The 19,037-nt window shown below is 45.6% G+C and overlaps 1 protein-coding gene and 1 long non-coding RNA gene across 5 annotated transcripts in view; one reads left to right on the top strand and one right to left on the bottom strand.

Moving 5' to 3' along the window:
- Positions 1-19,037, bottom strand: part of LOC128112309 (uncharacterized) — a 53,815-nt gene that overhangs the window by 12,069 nt on the left and 22,709 nt on the right. Inside the window, exons 2-5 of one of the 3 annotated variants that reach the window (XR_008218940.1) lie at positions 14,484-14,555; positions 10,147-10,217; positions 7,897-7,997; positions 5,465-5,961 (exon numbers count right to left, since the gene is read on the bottom strand). This is a non-coding gene — a long non-coding RNA (uncharacterized LOC128112309). Of the gene's footprint in view, positions 1-5,464; positions 5,962-7,783; positions 7,998-10,146; positions 10,218-14,483; positions 14,556-19,037 lie in introns of those variants that run through there. The other 2 variants (XR_008218939.1, XR_008218938.1) reach the window with 2 other exon arrangements.
- C2cd2 (C2 calcium dependent domain containing 2) overlaps positions 1-19,037 on the top strand; it is a 74,960-nt gene that overhangs the window by 49,118 nt on the left and 6,805 nt on the right. Inside the window, exons 9-14 of one of the 2 annotated variants that reach the window (XM_052741347.1) lie at positions 320-444; positions 1,178-1,352; positions 2,456-2,569; positions 7,649-7,776; positions 9,481-9,805; positions 13,334-13,371. In XM_052741347.1, the coding sequence (XP_052597307.1) occupies positions 320-444; positions 1,178-1,352; positions 2,456-2,569; positions 7,649-7,776; positions 9,481-9,805; positions 13,334-13,371 (905 nt within the window). The remainder of the gene's footprint in view (positions 1-319; positions 445-1,177; positions 1,353-2,455; positions 2,570-7,648; positions 7,777-9,480; positions 9,806-13,333; positions 13,372-19,037) is intronic. The other variant, XM_052741346.1, reaches the window with a different exon arrangement.

The following is a 19,037-nucleotide window of genomic DNA, read 5'->3' as shown; positions in this document are numbered from 1 at the left end:
ACCCTTCATCCTCCCGTGTTTGTTTTGCCCAGGACATTCAGTACCTTCTTCATTTTCATTGATGCCCTTCCATCCCCCACTTCCATCCCCCACTGTCTGTTTTCCAGTTTCTGTCAGTGGTTCAAGGATGGTTGGTGCAGTTCCACACTGTGTGGTTTAGTTATTGCTTCTGCCAGGCCTGGCATATAGTTCCCTCTGGAATGCCCGTAGCCTCTTTTTATTGGTGACACTGACACTGTGTAGTGGAGCTAAAGGGACATCCCTTGGGGTGTGTGACTGTGGAAACATCAACATTGCTCCTCCTTGTCTTCCACTCTAGGTCTACTGGGGACAGCAACCGTTCACCTGGACTTATTTAGGAAGCAGCCTAATGGCCCACAGACCTTCCGACTAGTCAGCGGGACAGAGCCTCACAGCTTGGTGTTAGGCTCAGTCACTGCAGAGGTATGATGGCATGGTCTCTGCTGCTACAATCCTGTCTCCTGCCTGCCAGGACTCACTGTCACTTCCCTATGACACCTAAACTCACCCAACAGGCCCTCTTCTCAGCATGGGCTTCAGGCTCAGGTGGATACATCTTGCCACAACTGGCTTAATCTGGCTACTATAGGAGATGACCCTTTCCAGTGTCATCTCAGCCAACCCAGCTGCCTCCTTTAAAAAATTCCTCTGCTGGGTCATGCTTAGAGTTTGAGCTTGCTCTTGTGGGTCTTTGTCATTCCAGTTTGATTAAAAACAAAAACCACTAAGTAACATGGGTGAAGAAACTAGCAGAAACCAGTGTACCGCTGCTAAGCTACCTGTTGCTGTTATCTGTAGTCTATATCTGCAGCTCCACAGCTGCAGCTTGCACCAACCAGCCTGAAAATATTTAAGAGCAAAAAAAACCCCACTCAAACTGTATCACATTGAACATGTACAGACCTTTTTTTCTTATCATAATTCCTTGGGCAGTACAGAAAAACAGCTGCCCCTTGCATTTGTGTCATAGTTGAATGAGAGGTCAGCTAGAGGTCATTACTACACCAGGAAAGGAAATGGCTCTTCTGTGTTCTCATGACATCATGTTCTGGGAGGGACTCATACGTGGGTGTTGGTCCAGTGAGTATGGGAAGCAGCCATCCATGGAAGCCTGGGTTCCACTGTGTTTCAAAATAAATATCTATCTTTGCCACAGTTTTCTTACGTAGAACCTGGAGAGCCAAAGTCCTGGCCCACTCCTCCCCCTGTTCCTGCTGCAAAGATAGAAAAGGACCGTACAGTGATGCCATGTGGGACTGTGGTCACCACAGTCACTGCTGTGAAGACCAAGCCTCGCTTTGACACTGGGAGGGCGTCCCCAGTGAGCTCAGGTGAGACCCCAGAGTGCAGTCTCTTTGCAGAAGACCCACAGATCCCCAGCCTCTGTGGGGTGGGTCTCACCCCGCAACACTGAGCACTCCAGCACAAAGGCTTGGCAGAGAAGTCTGTTGGCATGGAAAGAAAGACATTTGGCATCAGACTTTTGCATTGAACAGTTACCTTTATATTCTATGAAAAATGGTTGGCAAAGAGCCATGATGATAATGCCTTTAATTCCAGCACTAGGTAAACAGAAGCAGGTGGATCTCTGTGAATTTCAGGATTGCCAGGGCTGCATAGACCTTGTCTCAAAAAAAAAAAAAAAAAAAAAAAAAAAAAAAGAGGAGGAGGAGAGAGAGAGAAAAAAATAGTTGAGGGGCAGAGATGAGGTTCTGCCTAGAAGTTACACCAAAGTCACAGTCTGGTTCTAAGACTAGTGACATGGGACTCAGTACTCCATCACACTCATGATGGCTAAAAGTCTAGTTAGTTGAATGTATGTTAAACATCACTGATAAAGAGACATGACATAGGGCTGAGGATGTGGCTCAGTTGGGCAGCATTGGCCTAGCATGGATGAAGTCCTAGATTGGATCCCCAGCATTGATTGTATCACGTAGGCATAGTGGCACACATTTGTAATCCCAGCACTGGGGAAGTGGAAGTAGAAGGATCAGGAGTTAAAGGTCATTCTTGCCTAATATGAAATTCAAGGCCAGCCTAGGATATATGATGCCATGTCTCAAAAAAAAAAAAAAGTTTGTTTTGATTTGCTTTAACAGGGGCAGCACAAACCTTTCTATTGCAATGTAGCTGGCCCCTAGTGCAGGGAGAATGAAAAACACATTGCTATTTTGTTGGTATATTGTTTCTGTTTGTGTAAAGAAACCATTTTCCCAAAGTAGCTCCCTTGGCACAGGTCATGGACCCAAAATTCACATGGGAACTCCAGTTTTATTGAAATTGCTCTGAATTTTAAACTCCCAGCCCCACTTTTGCCAACACAGTGAAGGAATTGAGAGGTCTTAAAGCCTAGCCCTGGCCAGAAACAACTGCAGGGCCTCATGGTAGAGCAGGGGCTCCTCTCACTTTCTAGAATCTTCTGTTCTTACAGAGTCCCCTGTGAGGACACCCATCAAGGTGAAGGTCATTGAGAAGGACATTTCTGTCCAGGCCATTTCGTGCCACGGCGCCCCCGTCAGCAAGACATTCTCCTCTTCAGACACAGGTAAGACACAATCTCTTCTTCATCTCTGCACTTCTGAGCTTTAGGAATGAAGGCTTCCTTCCTTTTTTTTTTTTTTTTTTGTCTTTGGGGAGTCTTTGTTTTAGTGGCAAATAGAAAATGATAAAGGATCTGGGAATGTCGGGTGAAGGAAGACAGAAGACAGAGCTGGGTCCCTACTAGGTCTGTGGAGCGCTTTAACAAAACAAGCAGGTGGTGGGGGCCCCACTTTGTAACTTTCTGAAAGCTGTCTTTCCTATCATCTGGCACATGGGTGATATCATTCCGTTGGATAAGCAACACTGGGGACAGCATGGCTGATGTGTGCTTGGTCCCTTCTGTATGCTCTGCACTTAGGAGCAGTTTTCTGAGATCTCTGGGTGTTTCTCCTAGTTATTTTTGTGTAGCTGCAATGAAACAGCTGACAGAAACAGCTTCATGGTGGGAAAGTTTTGGCTTCAATTTCAGTCCACCATGGGTGGGGGCATGGCATTGTAAACATGTTGTGGAGTCAATATCACATTAGCCCAGGACATAAAGAGATTCTATACCCTTCAAAGGCCTGCCCCGAGTGTCAGATGTCTGCCAGTGAGGTCCCACCTCCTAAAGGTTCCACAGCTTTCCAAAATAGTGCCACTGGCTGGGAAACAAGTGTTCAGAACATGACCCTGTGAGACATTTGATATCCAAGCCATAATAGTATTGCACCCTGGCTCCAAAGGCTCATAGTCACCTTATAAAGCAAAATGCATTTATTCCAACTTCATGAGTCTCCATAAGCTCAATAGTTCCAACATTGTTCAAATCTAAGTTTAGAGTTTTGTTTTTGAGACTCATGGCAGTCCTTTAGCTGTGAGCTCCTATAAAATCAACAGGAAAGTCACGTATTTCCAGACTGCAAAGGTACAAAGTAAATGTGCCCATTCCAGAAGGGAGAAATGGGAAGATGGAAGGAGCGATGTGACTGGAGGGAGACTGGACCTCAGTAGGGCACTGAACATTGTAGCTCTGTGTCTGGTATGTAATGCTGTGGTGGAATGATCTGAGTACCAACAGACAGAGAGTTCTACTCCCACAGCCTTGCCATTTGCAGCCCATGTGGCCTTTCTCTGGGGCTAGCTCTACTCATTACCTACAGCTTTCCTTAGGAGATGTCCCATGGCCCAGGGGTCTCTACTACAATTTAGGCTTCATCCTCCTCACAGGAACCCCAACCCTGAATTACTTGGCCTCACAAAGTTACCTTAACCTAGGTGTACAACCTTTCATGATCTCATAACTCATGTATACTGTATGTCTGAAAACCTAGCACCATGTGGACAACACTAAGCTTCATTGATCGCTTGATATGTAGCTAGGCCTCCTTATATCATGACCACAGTGGCTTCTGAGTGCCTAGGTGGGTGAACCTATGACAACACTTCTCTAAACAGCTCCATTCAAGCAGGGCACCTCTGCAGCTATGTCTTTTAAAGGGAAACTCTTTCAAATGAGTGTGCAGTTTTATATGCTGGAGCCTGTGATGTCGTGGGTCTCACCAAATCCTGAAATGCACTGAAAGCATCCTTCCTACATCCCAGTGCAAACTATTTGTCTTCTTCCTAATGGTGCTTATCTCAAATAACTATAGCTACCTGTCACACTTGCTTTGGCAGCTCGAGATGTTCTTCTTTACTGGACAAATAGTTCGTTTTTCATATCCTTCTGCTCTAATTTTTATTCTCAGACCCCACTGTAAGCTTGGCTAAAACAGCCAGCAGCAACCATGTCATAGCCTGAGTGCTGTGTTGCCTTGAATTACTTTGGAATTTGGCCTCTTTATAATTTCCAGAACATAGTTAAAATATAGGCGAATTCTGTGCCAGAATATAACACAAATGGCCTCTAGTCCTGTTCCCAGTGGAGTCCTTGTTCCCATCCCAACAGCAGCAGCTTAGTCTCACTGTCTGCTTTTCTCTCAGCACTCAGATCTTCCACACACCCACAAGAATGAACTTACAGTATTCTAGAATTTTCTTCCTTTTTTAAAACAATATTTTTATTTTTGATAATTTCATCTTTATATACAAGATACATTGTATCTTAATCATTTCCACCCACAGCTCCCCACTGTCCCTCTTCTCAGGTCTCCTCTAACACAAACACTTCCCACCCACATATCTTACTCTTTTTTTTAATAACCTACTGAGTCCCTGCATATATATAGGACATCCACCAGAGCATGGGTAACCTACCAGTGACTATAACTCCTAAAGAAAAATGACTTCCCCACCCTCAGCAGTCATCAACTGCAGTAGCCCTTCAGCTAAGATGAACCACTCATCTATGATGAATGTTGACTGGCTTGATCTTGTGCAAGTAGTCACTGCTGCTGTGACTTCATGAGTGTGCTGACCGCTTCATATCCAGAGGACAGCATTTTATAGCACTCTTCCCTAGCCTCTAGCTCTTTCCTCCTCTTCTTTTAGAATGTTCCCTGAGCCTTGGGGAGTTCACTTATTCTCAGCATTTTTTATTAGTTATGAGTCTCTGCATTTACCACTGCCAAAAGGGGGTGGGCTTCACTGAAAAAAGTTGAGATTAACACTAATATGTGGATATAAACAAATATTTGGCATCATGTTCATTTAACAAAACAATAGAGGGCTCTTTCCCAGCCCTGGGTTTTTGACCAGGTTTGTAGGATCAGGAGTGAATTCCTTCCCATGCAACAGACTTCAAATCCAATCAAAAGCAGTTGGTTACTTCATAGCAGCCACGCCTCTATTAATAGATATTGTGCCTGTTGGGTCAGTATCATAGAATGCAGGGTCTACTGCTGGGTAAGCCCATTGATTCTTTTTCTCCCCCAGCAGCCTGCATAGCACCTTCCAGCAGGGAGGAAACTTTCAGGTCAGTTTCAGATTTCTCTGTGTTCTAAACAAAAGTATGTGGTGTCTTCAGCAGCGAGAGCAATGGCAATAGCCTGTGTCATTTGGGGGCTTCTAGAGCATCTTGAAGGGTTATTCTAGTTCACATCTCCAAATTCTCCCACGTTCTTCTCACAAGCTGTTTCCAAAGGCCCAAGAACCACATATCCAGGTTTCATATCCCACTTCTCCCCAATTTTATGGATTACTTATTTTGTATATTTTATATCACTGTGACCAAGAGATGGGGCAGAAGCAGTGTAGGGAGGAAAAGTCTGTTTTAGCTCACTATTTCAAGAGTAAATTCATGGTAACCAGAGTGTGTAATAGAGCCTACTCACATGATGGCTGACCAGGAAGCAGAGAGGTATTCTGGAACCAACGCCTGGGCTATAACCTTCAAGGGCAGCCAGGTTCCACCCCCAAAGGTATTACAGCCTCCAGAGTGGTACCCTCCTCTGGGGAGCAGGCTCTCTAAACACTGGCCTGTGGGGGGACATTTCACATTCAAGCCATATTAGTATCAATTCTCCAATTTTAGGATTGTTTTCATGTAATCATCATCTTAAAGAAACATGTTCCTATCTATAAGTCAGTGTAGGGACCTGAGTTTGATCTCCAGCATCCACTTAAAAATCTGGCAGTGGCTGAGCAAGCCTATAAGCCCAGCTCTGGGGAGGTGGGGACAAAGGGATCTATGGGGCTTGTCGGCAGCCAGTCTGAGACAGTTAGTGAGCTCCAAATTCAATGAGAGACTCTGTCTCAAAAAACAAGAGGGAGATCTGTTAAGAAGAGACCCACTGTCAACCTCTGGCCCCTACACATGTGCACAGAATTGAATGAACACATACATATGCACACACACACAAACACATACATGGACACGGACACACGAACACACACACACACACACACACAAATGAAGATTATCATAAATAACAAAAAAATATTCCCTTCACTCCATCACAGAAAATGTCAAGGGTTTAGGAACTATGTGCCAGGCACTAGGCAAGGCCAAGTGTGTCACTGGCTGTGGAAACCAGCCCCTGTGACCTACAGCCATGGCCACTCCTAAAGCGGTTTTGTTTTCTTGTTCCTTCATTTGCTTCTGCGATCCTGGACATCAAACCCAGGGCCCTGGGCATGCTATGCAAGCGCTCAACCATTGAGCTGCACCACCATCCCTCTTTGTCATGTTTAATTTTGCCTCAGCAGATAGTGTAAACTGTGAGTACAAGTTCTGTGAGGGAGGAACTCCACTACGCATCTCCACTCAGCCACCTGCCTGACATCTTTTTCCTTGTCAAGTGGAGATTTTTTAAAAATAAAGAAAACAAAAAAGAAAGAAGAACTTGTCTCACAGAGCTAAGGAGTGAGCAATGACGTAAAACTTGCAGGCTCTGTCACGTACATTTATGACCCAGGAAGGGCCAGCAAGGGCCGGCTCTTAGTCACTTTTATTAGCTGCCTCTGATTACTGTTCTGTGTTGGGGCTTTGGGAGGGAGAAAGAGTTATGTGCCTTTGTGAGGTCAAATTTTTCCCAGTGTTTAAAGATTTCCTTTTCTTCTTTCTTTTACTTTCTTTTTGTTGTGTGTGTGTGTGTGTGTGTGTGTGTGTGTGTCACTGCATGCATGTGGAGGTCAGAGGACAACCTGCAGGAGTCTGTTCTCGCCTTCCTCCACTGGGTCCCAGGGATCAAACTCAAGTTGGAGCATCAGGCATGGCGCCTTCACTCACTGCACCATCTCATCCAGCCAGTTTATTTGTTTTTGTCTGCTGGATTTTGCCACTTTGTATAACTTCTTGACAAAAAAAACCATCAACTTATAAACAGTAAAACACATGAATCTTACACAGACACGCCAATGAGTAGCGCATAACTACAGGGAGTAGAGTTGTAAGCGACGGTGACCCTTCCTTGTTTCTGAAAGTGAAGTTTTTCAGGAATCAGGCCTTGCCTGTTCATTTACATGTGGCTCCTGGCTGCTTCTACCCTATGGGGAGATTAGTTGCAAAACCTCAACCTCTTTCTTTATCCCACTTTCTCCAAAATGTTTGCCAACCACTGCTTATAGACCATTCCTGCCCCCCCCCCCCCCCCCCCGACTCTGGGAGTTCCCTTGGAGCCTTTTAACTTTGCTACTGAACTCAGTGCTATCTTCCTCCTGGCAGAACTACTGGTGCTGAATGGCTCAGATCCTGTGGCTGAAGTTGCCATTCGGCAGCTCAGTGAATCCTCAAAGCTGAAGCTGAAGTCCCCACGGAAGAAAAGCACCATCATCATTTCAGGGATCTCCAAGGTAGGCGAAGGCAGCAGCAGAAGGCGGCAGCCTGTCAACACAGCACCCCAGTCCCCCATCCATCCAAAAGGTCACTCTACAGATTCTAATACAGTTCCTTCCCACCAGTGAGTTAATTACCTTTGGGACCACAGTAGCCCTTTGTCCTGTTGATACAGGAAGGTAGAAGCCGTATGCTTAGTGAGTCTTGAGAGCTTGGTAAGTCATTTCTGGAATGATTACTAAGAGAGAAAGAAAGGCACATGTAAGAAACCCCCAGTGGTGTAGGCTCCACCTCGCTGCCTCCCAAGTTCACTTTTTCCACATTACTCATTTCTAAAACATTTAAATATTTTACAATAAATACCTGTATTCCTTTCCATTACTGATAGAAACAAAGATTATTTTACAGAATGTTCCAGTTCAGTTCCCCTGCTCTTCCACTCTGTGATATCTTTTGGGGAGCAGAAGGTGGGTGTGAACTGCTTCTGATTGCAGCCATGCCACTGGAGTGCAGAGCAGGCTAGATCTTCAGTGCAAGGGGCCATGCAAGAAACTCTGTTTTTTTCTAGACATTTCCAAACATGTAGATGGAGGGAGCACTACAACAAGTGACAGATTAGATAGTTGTAGCCATGGCTAGGGAGGCTGGGTTGGATCTTGCAGGGTCATTGAGAGGGTGGGCATGAGAGCATGCTGGAAATCACCTTCTCAGTTGCTGGCAGGTGCCAATGGTGAGTCACCGTTAGTGGTGATATACACAATGTGTGGGTAGCCTGGGCCCAGGACTCCAAAAGAAAGCTCATGGGTGGCCTTGAATACCAAGGCAGTGGGTATCTCTTGGGCTGGCTTCTTCAGCCACCAGGGTGTGAGGGGCAGATCTCTGGGGCCAACAAGGCCAAATAGTGGAAGATTTTATTCAGTCTGGGTTAGATAAGTAAACAAGATGAGGATAACCCATGATCATCTGCTCTCTACTTGTTGGCTTTGCTTCAGAATCATCAGCTAATCTTCATATTTAATATCTGTAGGCCAGTTTGGTTATTAATTTTATTGGCATGCAGACTGTTGTATTGGTAGTCATCATGCCCTTCTGTAAGCTGGTACATCTGTCAGCTGTCACTTAGGAAAGCTACTGTGTGACTGCCACCCAGGTTGAGAACAGCGTGGATGCTGCCCTTTCAGGCATCCCTGTTCAACCACTCCCAGCTTTCTACCTTACCTATTGGTTTAGTGCCTGTAATTTTATAAACAAATACAGTCCTTAAAAGGACACATCATTTTCTGGTTAATCTCTACTTTGAGACAGAAAAGTGCTTAGTAACAAAGGTGTAAAAGACTAAATCTGCTCGAGTTCATGCTCTTTACTGCCTTATACTTTGTCTACTTTGAAGAAAGTGCTAGTTCTCACCTTCTGGGACTTCCTTACTGATAGGTCTGCAGTGGGAAGTATGCTAACTCTTCTCCAGCCCCCTCAGCCTGTGCGCTCAGGACCACCTCTGTGTCTCAGCTAAGACAGATACCTACTTTATAAACATTTACCATGTAGCACAGGAGCCTTCTTGCAGCTGGCTGTCCCTGTTACTGCTTGATATTTCTAGTCTCAATACTGGAAAGTGATATTCAGGTGGTATCAAGCCCTCCCTGCCTACCGTGTGTGCTCGTTACATCCCTGGGCTGACTTTTCATTTGCCCTCAGCCTCTGTTGTACATCTCCCCTGACAGACCTCACTGTCTCAGGACCACAACGCTGCCCTCATGCTAGACTATGCAGCTTCTATGGACAGCACCAACCAGGGGGATGCCCCATCCACTCTGTGCCCTCCAGAGGCAGCTGCAGCCTCTGCCACCACCCCACCTGAAGAAGATGAGCCAGCCCAGGCCCTATCTGCCCTCAAGCCTAGTGAGAATGATCTAGACTCCTGGGACCTGGAGAAAGAATCCCCGGGAGCATTGTGGAGCAGTCCAGCCTTACAGGAACCTGATGGGGATGAACTGTCTGAGAGCTCCCTGAGTGCGTCGGAGCTGGGAGCCATCAAGAAGCATAAAGGTACCTGTTCCCAAGCCCCCAGCTCCTCACTTGGGCTTCCCTCTGTGCCATTGCTCCCATGCTGGCCTCGCTCCCTTCCTTTTGTCCTCTGTGAGGCTGTCCCAGCTTATCCCCTCCTTCCCATTCTGCTCAGCCACTGAGAGCTGGAGGCAGGTAGGAAGCCTGCATGTGAGCAGCTGGGGCTTCATCTCTTCATCTAGGAGCTGCTGTGTTTTCATGCCTCCCAGCACCCTCCCTGTCTGGCTTTCTAAATCTGGAAGCAGAGCTATCCAAGGCTTCAGAGTGTCACCAGGAGCTAGTGTCCAGAGTCAGAGCAAAGTGAGCAGAGATTGGCAACTTACCTTATTTGCTCCTCTCAGTCTCTTCTCCAGCTAGAACCAAACCAGACCTTACCACCTGGAATCAGCAGGATCTACAAGGAAAGAAACCCCCCCAGAATAACTACTCACTGTCTTCATACACACAGCAATGAAGTCATTTGTTAGCACAATCAATTCTTTCCCATGAACAATGAGCCCTTATTTCAGAGCCTGGCATTTCTTGGGGGTAGACACTTGGACCCAGACCTTTGTCTCACCTTTGGAAACAGCTCCAGGACTTAGAAACTTCAGACCCACTGAGCCTCACCTCCAAGACCTGGGGACCATCCCTACAACCCACATCCTGAGGGCTGAAGGAGGTACCTGAGTCAAACCAGGAGCTGTGGTGGAACTTAGTTCCTAGCTCTGCCTTATATCTGGGGCTCCAAGGCCCACTTCCCTCCAGCAAAGTTCTCAGGGCCCCCTTGGAATGCAGTGGGCAAAAAGCTTAGCCACCCCAGGTGTTAGGAATCCTAGCCAGCTATTTCTGCTAAGGACAGGTGGGGTCTCCTGCTGGGCAATGTTTGCTAACAGCTGTGTCACAACTGGGAGATGGGGTACTATTCGCCCCTAGGGGGTAGAGGTCACAGGTACCACACTCTATAGGGCATGTGGCACAGACACCACCACACAGCGGAACAAAAGTCCCAGGTGCTGAGGTTAAGAACCTGCCCTGAGTGCTCCACCCTTCCTCTGCCCACACCTTAGCCATTGATGGGTAGCTGCTTGCCTGTGACTTGTGCCCTTTGCCAGTACCGAGTGGGGATCAATAGGGGAGGAATTTCACATTAAAAGAAGAAAGAGAAAAAGAGTGTTCCTGGAGAAGATTTCCTATCACCCAGCCTCTGTTTCCCACATCCTGGCCTTGGGGACCTTCAGCTGAACCCTGTATCCTCTCTTCGTGAGCTGTGGCCCAGAGTATCAGGTGGACTGTCTACTGGATACCCTGTGTACACACTCTGACCTGGTCTTTGTCCTGGGAGCAAGGGAGCCTCTAGGAGGTTGCTGGGGAAGTCAGTGAGCAAGGAGGAACAGGGGACTGGGGTATATCCTGTGCTCCACTTCTTTGAGTCAATAGTCCATATACTCATGGCCCTACAGAACCCAAACCTCCCTTCACACCCACCAGGTTTCTCAGAGATTTCCAGCCTACCACCCCTGTGCATCCACCCACTGCTGCTTTCCTTTCTTCCAGCCTTTCCTGCTCCTGCTAGCTCTGGCCTCCTTTGGGGTTCCCTCCTTGCTGTGCACCCGCCATCCTTCTCCTCCCCTCACTGGATGCCTCTTGGGAATCTGGGTGTCTGTCACATCCTCTGGGGGCTGGAAGTAGCCTCTAAGCATGAGCGCTTCCCCAGAAGCTGGGCATTAGGGGATGTGCAAGCATGTTTGACTGGTCTATGTGTTTCACTCTTGGCTTCTCTGGGAACTGAGGTGGAACCTGTCCTTGGATCCTTGAAATGCCTTGACCTAAAGTTTTCTGAAAGTATTTGGCAATGTCTTAAAAATTATTTTGTAGGGCTCAGGCATGATAGCACATGCCTTTAATTCCAGCACTTAAAAGGCAGAGGCAGGAGGATCCCTGAGTTTAAGGCTAGCCTGGTATATATAGTGAATTCCAGGCCAGCCAGAACTAAATGGTAAGACCTTGTTTTGAATATATATATAAAGAGAATATATATATTGCTAGCGAGATGCTCAATGGGTAAAGTGTTTACTGTGCAAGCATGAAGAACCAAATTCAGATCCCTAGCACCCATGCAAAAGCATATCCACTTGTAATCTCAGTGCCAGTGGGAGACTGAGACATAGGGATCCCTGGAGCTCTCTCTAGCCAGACTAGTCAATTTGTGAGCTGCAGGTTTAGTGGGGTATTCTGTCAAAAACCATGATGGAGAAAAATGGAGGAAGACACCCCACATTGACCTCTAACCCACACACAGATGTACAGGTGAATACACCTGCAATACCACCACCCCCCCCTACATGCTTAGTTTTTATCCTGCAGTTTCTAGAAGCTTTGTACTTAGCTTGAGATGTTGGAAGATCCTAAGTAGGTCTAAGCTGGCTGTCAAACCATTTTCATTTCATGCCATTTTTTTTTTCAAAACTGGTGCTACAGGGAATGGCTTGGTGGGACTTAGTTGTTTTGTTTTGTTTTGTTTTTGTTTTTAATTTATGTGTATGGGTGTTTTGCCTGCAAGTATATCTGGGCACCACTTGCATGCCTGGTGCCTGCAGAGGCCAGAAGACGGTGCCCCATTCCCTGGAATTGGAATAATAGGTGGTTGTGGGCTATCGTGTGGGTGCTGGGAAGGAACCTGGGTCCTCCAGAAGGGCAGCCAGTACTCTTAACCTCTTAGCCACCTCTCCAGCCCCCTGGTTTGGTTTTAAACTAAGGTTTGCATATGACTTGCAAACCACCTGCTTCTTCTGGTCTAATGAGGAGAGTATTGGTGGCCTTGGAGGGAGCCCATGTAACTGCAATTCTCTTGGACTCTTGCTGCCTGGAAATTTATAGATTATGATACTTCAGCCAAAACAGAACATTGATTCCCCAAATGCAATTTATTTTAGGTTCAAAAAGCATTGGCAGGACTAGGGATGTAGCTCAGTGGTAGAGTGCTTTGTGTAGCATGCATGAGGTCCTGAGTTTGTTCTCAGCACTAGAAAAAAAAGTACTGCTGCCTGTGATAATAAGCACACTGTAACTGTGGTAAATTTTACCCTGTGTTCATCACAAAATCCTGTAGAGAGATTTGAGAAAAACTGGAAAGAAACATGCCAAATATCTTAGATGGCAACCTTGCATGTGTACATGTATGTGCTCAAAAATGCATATGCATGTACATGCGTGTACAAGTGTGAGCATGAGTGTCCATGTTCATATATGTATGTATGTACATGTGTGATGTATATACATGTGAGCATGTATATAAGTGTGAGCATGTGTGTATGAGTCTGTGCTTATGTATACAAGTGTAAGCATGTGTGTGCATGAGTCTGCATTCATGTGTGCATGTAAATGCACATGTGTGCAGGTGTGTAAGCATGTGTGTGCACTGTGATACAATGATTCCAAACTCTGACTTTCATTCTGACTCTGCTCTCGCGTGCTTTTCTTTTTGCCTCTCAACATCTCTGCATTTCGTGCTCGTTCCCTTTAACTTAGGAGGATCACTATGCCAACCAGAATTAATTACCTACACAGTAAGTTATTTTTCGTCTTTCACTTTAAAAAAAATTCTGTGTAATTGACTTGTGGAGAGTGCCCAGCAGAGTGAAGGTTGCCCACTGCCTTTCTCCTTGCTTACTGGCCTGACCTTCCCTGTGGCTGGTTTTCTGTATTCCTGGTTTCTAGGTGATAGGACACTTCCTCTTGTCCTCTGAGGGTACAAAGCCACCTTGCTGTGATGGCTTCAGCCTGACTGGGATGAGGGAGCCAGGCAGGGGTCCCTTTACTGGTTTCCTGTCTCTCGAGCTGTCTCTTTATGCACAGTCTGTCTGAGGCTGCTTTTGGACATCAGAGCACACGTTTCCAGGTTGCTAGGGCCATTGTCTTCCTACAAGCAGATTTTAATACAGATTCTCCCATTGCCTATTTATATCTGCCCCTCCACAGAAATAAACAGGATAAATTTAGAAATGTGACAGCAGAGCTAGAATTTAGAATAATTTTCAAATTCCTTTGTGTGTTTATTCATGCTTCAGTCTTCTTGGGGGTGTTTTTAAAGAGAGATTAAGACCAGGGAGAGAATTTTTCCCAGGACTGGCTCCCTATTTAAAAATTATGTGATTTGCCTCAGATTTCACATAACCTCACATGAAAGCTTGAAAACACAGTGTGTGAAAGTCAAGCCACTGGTGTCTCCTTAAACACTGAATGTTTTTAACTTCTCACAGCCTTATGCCAATCACACCCTCAGGAAGGCCAGTGTGATACTTTAGCATGTGGACACTCAAGTAATGATGAGTCAAGAGAGTTTCCTTGACTTGGTGCATGGAGCCTTCCTGCTCCTGTGTATTCATATGACTTACTGTGAACTCTGGTCATCTGCTGTGCCAGAGAACTGAAAAGCTTATCCCTGTGAGTAACCTCCCTCTGTCCATCTCTCGGCTTCCAGCAGACTCTACCCACTGTCTTCTGAGCCTGCTTCCCTCACCACACTGTGTCTCGTCCTGATAGATACGTACATCTGTGCCCATGGTTCTTCCAAAATCATTTGCCCCTAATGGTAGTTGTGGTGAGGCTTAAACACACAGTAAATGTGTTAGTTCATGACTGGGAGAACAGTTGTGTGGTTCTGTGGTAGAGGGTTTACCTGGTATCCATGAGATGTGAGCTTGATATCCAGCACCACAAAAGAGAGACAAAGGCAGAGATCTTTCTCTCTCTGTCACACAGAGAGGGAGGGAGGGAGGGAGGGAGGGAGGGAGGGAGGGAGGGGGAGAGAGAGAGAGAGAGAGAGAGAGAGAGAGAGATCATTTGAGTTACTCCTCACAAGTACAAGTGCACTTTCCTCATTGGAATGTCCCATCCTCCCCACATCCTGGTATCCTTCTCTGGAGATAGATTCTTCTGGAATCCTGCCAAAGACCATGCCAGTGTCTTGATCTGTTCACCCTGTCTGTATTCTCCTCCCTGAGACTGTAAGGCACACTCTGCTTCAGGCACCTGGCAGCCACTTCTCAAGGGTAGGTCCCATTCACATTCAAGGCCAGACCCTTTCCCTAGCAGCCCAGAAAAGCTGGACATGGGAACACTGGTTTCAGGAGCAATCACCCTGGGCCCACATATATGTCATTGTGTGATCTGAGTAGTCACTTCTCCAACTCTTATGTCCTTATTTTTCAATGAGGGTTCCCCCAGACTCAGGGCAGTGTAGGCCTGCTGAAACAGGTCTCAGTACCATATCAAAGGAATTCCCTTCAGTCTGGAAGCCCATGTCATCCCCACAGAGGCCATAATTTCCAAGAATGTCTTACAAACCAGTTTAGGATTGCCATGGGGTACATAGCATAGCATCCATTCCTGACTAATGCTGGAAAATGAAGTTTAACAAACCAGCAGAGGGGCTGCAGAGATCATGAGGGAGGTTGGAAGAACAGAAAACAACCCTGGTATAGACCACAGAGAACAGGTGCAGGCCTGCTGAATGGATGGTGCTCTAACCTGCAGTTTAAACCCTAGACATTTGTACAGATCACAACATGCACATACTTAGTCTTCCTTTTTCTGTCTTTTCTCCCTTCTAAATCTTTCTGCAGTTGATCTCAGCCAAACATCTGAGAAACAATGAAATTTAAGCCTCTCAGGTCCATCAGTCTTGCACTCCAGCTGAAAGTCTTTGACATGTCGGGGCAGGAATTTGACTTTAGGTATTCATGCTACAATTCTCTTGGGCAAGTTGTAGTGATCATCAGGAAGTGTGAGGATTACCTTTTCATTACCTTTGAATATAGCCACCCTGTAATGCAGTCAGTAACACAGCCTGGGAGGCCAGCTCCCAGAACTGCTCCAGCATAGTGAATAGAAGGCCTCAGAGTATAGGGACTTTAGGAAACTTTTTTTATCTGAGGGTCTTTAGAAATAAGTTTATGCCAGGTGGTGGTGGTGGCGTACGCCTTTAATCCCAGCACTTGGGAGGCAGAGCCAGGTGGATCTCTGTGAGCTCAAAGCCAGCCTGGTCTACAGAGCAAGATCCAAGACAGGTACCAAAACTACACAGAGAAACCCTGTCTTGAAAAACCAAAAAAAAAAAAAAAAAAAGGAAAGAAGTTTCTATCTATCTGAGGGGAAAATAAGGAAACACACCACTTTCTGATGTAACTTTCTCTTTTACTTCATCTTAAAAAAAATCCTCTCTCTGAAAATCTGTCTCCACACAGGTACATCTCTTTACAGCTATATTTCTCTCTTTACATCTCTTTCCTGCACACTCATATATACAGTTACATCTTTTTTATATAGATCCATATCTTTCTTCTATACACATTTCTTCTCTACTGTTACATTCCTTCACATACTACTGCATCATTCACTCACTCTTTACTCACTCTCTCACCTCACTCTCACACTCCTGCTGCTTCCTTTATCTCTCACACTTCATCTCTAATACTTTAGTTCCAATTCTGTAGTTCTAAATCTTTGGTTCCAGTTCTCTTTAGTTCCAATTCTCTCACACACTACTTCTTTTATCTCTCACACTTTTCCCTGCTCATTCAGCTACATCCCTCATTCAGCACACACACACACACACACACACACACACACACACACACACACACACACACACACTCACTCACTCTTACCCTCTGCACACCTCTCTACACAGCAGCTCTCTACATGGCTCTACACAGCCCCCTTGCACATACAAACTCCACACAATTATGACTTTCATTTTCAGGGTCACAAAGTGTTGCTTGAGTAAATGAGGGACAGAGCCAAACTGATACATGTAAAGAATCACACAGTTTCTCACAGGCTAGGAAGGTCACATTGACCAGCCAGTGAGTAATGCTTGGCCATGCACATAGCTCTTTCCCAGAAAGAAAGTGACAATGAAATTCAGGACTTAACAATAACAGTTGGCCAGACCTTGAGTGGTTGGGGTACATGCAGAAAGAGAGTTACTGCAGTGGGTTATGTATACCGAAGCTGCTTAATGTCTGACCTTGATTTAACAATAACACCTGGGGAATTTGTCTTTGTGTATACTCTGCAGGGGCAGCTAGTCTGTTTTGAATTTGTTCTGAAGTCTAAAATTAGCTATCTTTGTGACTGAGAATACTGTTACTTTCCTGTGTCAGTTATGAAAAATATTCTAATATTATTTCTATTTAGCAGAATTATACAGCTTAAGCAGAAATCATCTTTCTGACCATCCACAGCTATATTTGTTCCCAAAGATGGAATATTTTCATAAGATAAACACACAAGCAGTGGGAAAACACCCATAGCGGGTTCTTAGGGAAGAAATGTAGTAGCACATGAAAGGAATTACAGACAGGAGCGGCCAGTCATTTACAGCTAGTGACTCCACGGCTTTGCCAAGTGGGGCTCCCCATGGGTGGACCTGTTAAATGTAGTTGTCACCTGCTGTAAACTCCCACAGCCCTCAGCATGCCTGTCTTCATGGTTTGATTTCCTGCCTTAACCTGGGCTGATCTATGCTTGTCCCTTGTGACCAAGGCACCTGTGTTGTCTTTATTTCTTTTCCTGTTGCTGTGATAAAATACTCTGACAGAAGCAAGGGAGAAAGGGTTTATTCTGGCTACAGGTCAAGGCTACAGTCCATCCTAGCAGGGAAGTCAGAGACAGCAGGAGCTTGTAGCAGCTGTCACATCACATCTGCAGTCAGGCAGCAGAGAGGGATCAATGCTGGTGCTCAGTTCCATAGAGTCTATACAATTCCATACAGTTCTACAGTCTGGATGTCAGTCAGGAATTGTGGTCTTCCCACCTCAGTTAATGCAATCAAGGTAATCCCTCACAGGCATGCCCAAGGCCTCTTTCCCAGATGATTCTAGATCCTATCAAGTTGACACTAACAATCACATGTGCCCTGCGGACAAGTCACTTTGCTTTGTGTTGTGCACATCCTGTGGTCACATGTGCCAGAGATAGTAAGATATGGTACCGCATAAGACAACTAATAAAAGGGAGCCAAGATTGTAGGTGGATTTTTTTTTAACTCTTTGGGGGCTGCCACTAGCTCCCAAATAAATACATGGAGACTTATTCTTACTTATGAATGCTCAGCCTTAGCTTAGCTTGTTTCTAGACAGCTTTTCTAACTTAAATTGTCCTGTTTCTCTTCGATGTTTTGCCTCTGGGCTTTTTACCTTTCTTTGTTCTATATGTCTTTCTTTCCTTCTTACTCGATGGCTGGCTGTGTGGCTGGGTAGCTGGACCCTGGTATCCTCCTCTCCTCCTCCTTTTCTTGCTCCTCCCTCTTCTCTAGATTTCTTCTCCTGTTTATTCTCTCTGCCTGCCAGCCATGCCTATCCTTTCTCCTGCCTAGCTATTGGCTGTTCAGCTCTTTATTGGACCAATCCGGTGTTTTAGACAGGCAAAGTAACACAGCTTTACAGAGTTAAACAAATGCAACATAAAAGAATGCAACACATCTTTGCATCATTAAATAAATATTCCACAGCATAAACAAATATAACACATCTTAAACTAATATTCCACAACACAAGACAGTGCCTGTCTATCTGTCCCTGGCCAACCCCTATAAACACTGCAACCTTAGGGACTTATTACTTGAGGAAGGACAACAGCCATCAACCCTGCCACATTAAATGCTCCTTTTCCTAGATGTATTAGACCATGACACCTCAGATGGCCCAATGTAAACCCAAGCTTCAACAGTTTGGACAAGATGCTGACTGATTTTTGTTTGGAGGATGAGGGCATGGTCCCACTGGTCACCATTTTGCTGTTTGTGCCTCTGCCTGCTAGCGTTGTATGAACCAAGTGAAACACTGTACAGTGGTTTCTGACCATCATCTCCATCCAGATGCTATTGTCCTCTTTCCTGGCTGTGTTCATGTTCCTGGAACTGTAGCAAAGTGCCATGAACCTAGTGTCTTAAATGATAGCTTTATGATCTTTTATTTCTAAATGCAAACCTGAGATGGGAGTGTCCATTGAACTGGCTCCTTCTGAGGCCAGGAGGAAGAAACTGCCCCTGGCCTTTCCTAGCTTCAGGGGTTTGCAACAATCCTTGGCCTTCCTTGCCTTATAGATATCTCTATCTTTACCTTGCCTCCTCTGTCCTCCACATCATTTTCCCTCTCTTTGTCCCTTTCCAAATTTCCCTTTCTCATAGAGCCACCATGTAGGCAGAGTTTTCCTGTCCTAGCAGCCC

The sequence above is a fragment of the Peromyscus californicus genome, unplaced genomic scaffold (genome assembly GCF_007827085.1).
Source record: "Peromyscus californicus insignis strain IS unplaced genomic scaffold, ASM782708v3 Scaffold_16__1_contigs__length_79575227, whole genome shotgun sequence".
Taxonomy (NCBI): domain Eukaryota; kingdom Metazoa; phylum Chordata; class Mammalia; order Rodentia; family Cricetidae; genus Peromyscus; species Peromyscus californicus.
This window is presented reverse-complemented; position numbering and strand designations above follow the sequence as displayed.